The following is a 2610-nucleotide window of genomic DNA, read 5'->3' as shown; positions in this document are numbered from 1 at the left end:
CTGATTGTTGGTTTCTTTGAATATAAAGTGATGAAATAGTTTATTCTCTTGTCTTTATTACAGATAGGATCATAACATTACTTTGGAGCTCTGCTCAGAATCGCCTCCAGCATCATTAGGACATCAGGTTTTCTCCCACAGTTCACATTACAGTATCAGCACAGCTCTGATAATGTAATCACCTGGGTCTCTTCCTGGCCTGGAAAACAAATGATGGAAAAATTAACAGAAGTTCATTAAAACCAAGTGCATATTTGCGGGTTAGGACTTACTGCGTTTGTGAAGCAGGTCTTCAGTGCTTCAAACTCTTTAGCGCACAGGTCTTTCCTCAGTTCCTGTTTGCCTGCTGTTGTAGCCGCTACACACTTCCCATAAACAGCTGCCTAAAACAGATTCAACAGTTCAAAGACAAAAAAAACTAAAACATGTATACTTGATCTCATCTAATTGCAGCAAATACCCCCCCCCCCCCCCCCACACACACACACACAAAAAGTGGGGTGTTCACTTGTATTCAGCTCCCAGAGTCGATGCTTTGTAGAGCAATGTTTGACTCCACGTGCAGCTGAAAGTCCTTTGGGGTAGAAACTGAAACTTTTGTCCATTCTTTGCAAAATTATTCAAGCTTATCTTAGATTGAGAGGATCTGTGAGCAAAGAGTCTTTCCACTCATTATCAATCAAATTTAAGTCTGGACTATCACTAGGCCAGTGGTTTCCAAAGTGTGGGGGGGGGGGGGGTTAGTGTAATTGCAGGGGGACATGATAGAAATAGTCAAGATAAATGACCAATTTTGAGAAGTTATTCTCACACCCCTCTTCTCCGATTACCTTTCAGAGTTTGAGGAGTGGGCCACTACTGCTTTCTCCCAGATTATTGAAGTAGGGCTTCAGTATGGAGGGCTGGGTGTGGGGGAGGGAGCGTCTCTGGGTTCGTGGGGACAGGTCTGGTTGGCCCGAACTCTGGGCGGCTCATGGGGGGTTGTGGCCAGAGTCTGGACTGGGTAGCTCAGATTTTAGGGACTATTGTGTTAGAATGGTGCCCCCCCCCCCCCCCCCCCCCAGATGATGGAGCTCAACTCCCGGCTCGGGGGGCTGAGTACCCCTCTGGGGTGCTGGTTGTTTTTTTTTATGGGTAAGAGTGTATGGATGTGGGGGCACCAGGGTGGGAACGTGTGAATGTGACTGTGTACCTGCTTTTCTGTATGTCTTTTTGTCAGGTTGGGTTTGGACTGCCCCATCTCCTGGAACATCTCAGGTCTCCACTAGGTGGGGAGCCCATCCCCCCCATCTGGCACCCCTACGTTGGCCAGCGCCTTGACCCGCTGGTGGTCCTCGGTGTCTGGGGCTGGGTGCTCGGGGGTATGCTGGCTCACTCCTGGTGGCTGCTTCACAGGGCCTGGACCCCGTTTGGGTGGTGGGAGTGCCACTGAGGGTCTTTGGGTCCATCACTGGATCCGCTTTGGCATAGCTGGCTGCCGGCGGAGCCTGTGGGCTCGTCGCCGCAGCTCTCGGGGGCTTTGGCGCTGTGGCTGTTGGGGGGGGGGGGGGGTTCCTGGGGCTCTTCTCTGGGATGTGGGGGGCAGCTATTACTGTGTTGGTCCCTCTTGGGCCCCTTTGCTCTGGGGGTTCCATCAGGCATCTGGGGTTCTGGTTTCCCTGCAGTCTGTCTCAGCGGTCAAGGAGACGAGCCTTTTGCTCCTTCTTCTCTCCCTTTTAGCATTTTGTGTCATCTTCTCTTTTTTTCCCTTCTACCTTCCTGTTTTTGTGTCCATTGAACATGAAATAGTCCCAGACTAAAATTCTAATAAAGCTTCTTGCATATATAAGTCAAGCAGAGCACTATGGGGAAAGCAGTAAGGCTCCACTTGTGAAAATAAAATCTGGTGGGCTCTTTTTGGCATTGACAACAATGCTAAATGCTACGTTGCCAGACAGAACAAAAACTTGGTAGTTTTATGATTTAAAGAAGATTGCAGTTATTATATTGTTATATGTTTTACTGCGGTTGGTTTTTCTTTGTTCAACTGTCAAAAAGATTGGTTGGAGGGGGGGCACCAAGAAAAGTTTGGGAACAACTGGCCAAAGCTATTAAAGCACATTAATGTGCTTTGATCTAAACCATTGATCACTGCAGCCCTGGCTCTGTTAAAAACAGATATTTAGGAAACATTGTAACGAAATACCTGAAAAAAATTGTAACCCTGCTTTTGTTTTTTGTTTTTTTTGTTTTTTTTTTTTTAGCTGTTCTCTCCTCGTCAGGTTTAGGTTTTCATGAATGGTTATCAACAAGCCAGATCACCGTTTCCTGTTGGAGCTCATACCTCATCTGCGCACTGAGCCAGAAGCTCGGGGAAAAGTCGCAACCTCTCCCGGCTGCGGCTCCACACGTTCGACCCCGACATGCTTCGTCCTCCGGGTTTCACATGGACTACAAAAGCTGACTGTCATTCAAAAAGCAGCTCTGTTATTGGTCTGTTAAATGCGCCGACAAAAACCCCAAGCCCGTCTAAAGCAAAAATACGTCTCATCTAGCAGATAATGCATTCATGCCAACCCTGGAAGGCGCCATATTGCAACCTCTGTTATTAGAAAGGAAAACGTCCGGCTG

General features: G+C 47.9%; 1 protein-coding gene across 1 annotated transcript; it reads right to left on the bottom strand.

Annotated features, from left to right (window-relative positions):
- Window position 1: 1 nt before the first annotated feature.
- On the bottom strand, window positions 2-2609 carry ndufaf8 (NADH:ubiquinone oxidoreductase complex assembly factor 8). The gene is made up of 3 exons (XM_012876121.3): window positions 2324-2609; window positions 273-383; window positions 2-199 (listed from the first exon to the last, which is right to left on the bottom strand). The coding sequence occupies exons 1-3, from the start codon at window positions 2402-2404 to the stop codon at window positions 179-181; spliced, it is 213 nt and encodes a 70-aa protein (XP_012731575.1). The 5' UTR covers window positions 2405-2609; the 3' UTR covers window positions 2-178.
- Window position 2610: the final 1 nt, after the last annotated feature.

This window comes from Fundulus heteroclitus, chromosome 10 (genome assembly GCF_011125445.2).
Source record: "Fundulus heteroclitus isolate FHET01 chromosome 10, MU-UCD_Fhet_4.1, whole genome shotgun sequence".
Classification (NCBI taxonomy): Eukaryota; Metazoa; Chordata; class Actinopteri; order Cyprinodontiformes; family Fundulidae; genus Fundulus; species Fundulus heteroclitus.
Note: the sequence above shows the minus strand (reverse complement) of the source record. Positions and strands in the feature narration are given on the sequence as shown.

Coding starts and splice junctions, on each gene's coding strand:
- ndufaf8 (XM_012876121.3), bottom strand. CDS start 2,404: ATGTCGGGGTCGAACGTGTGGAGCCGCAGCCGGGAGAGGTTGCGACTT. Junction 384..2,323: donor TGGCTCAGTGCGCAGATGAG/GTATGAGCTCCA, acceptor AATCTGTTTTAG/GCAGCTGTTTATGGGAAGTG. Junction 200..272: donor AGACCTGCTTCACAAACGCA/GTAAGTCCTAAC, acceptor TTTGTTTTCCAG/GCCAGGAAGAGACCCAGGTG.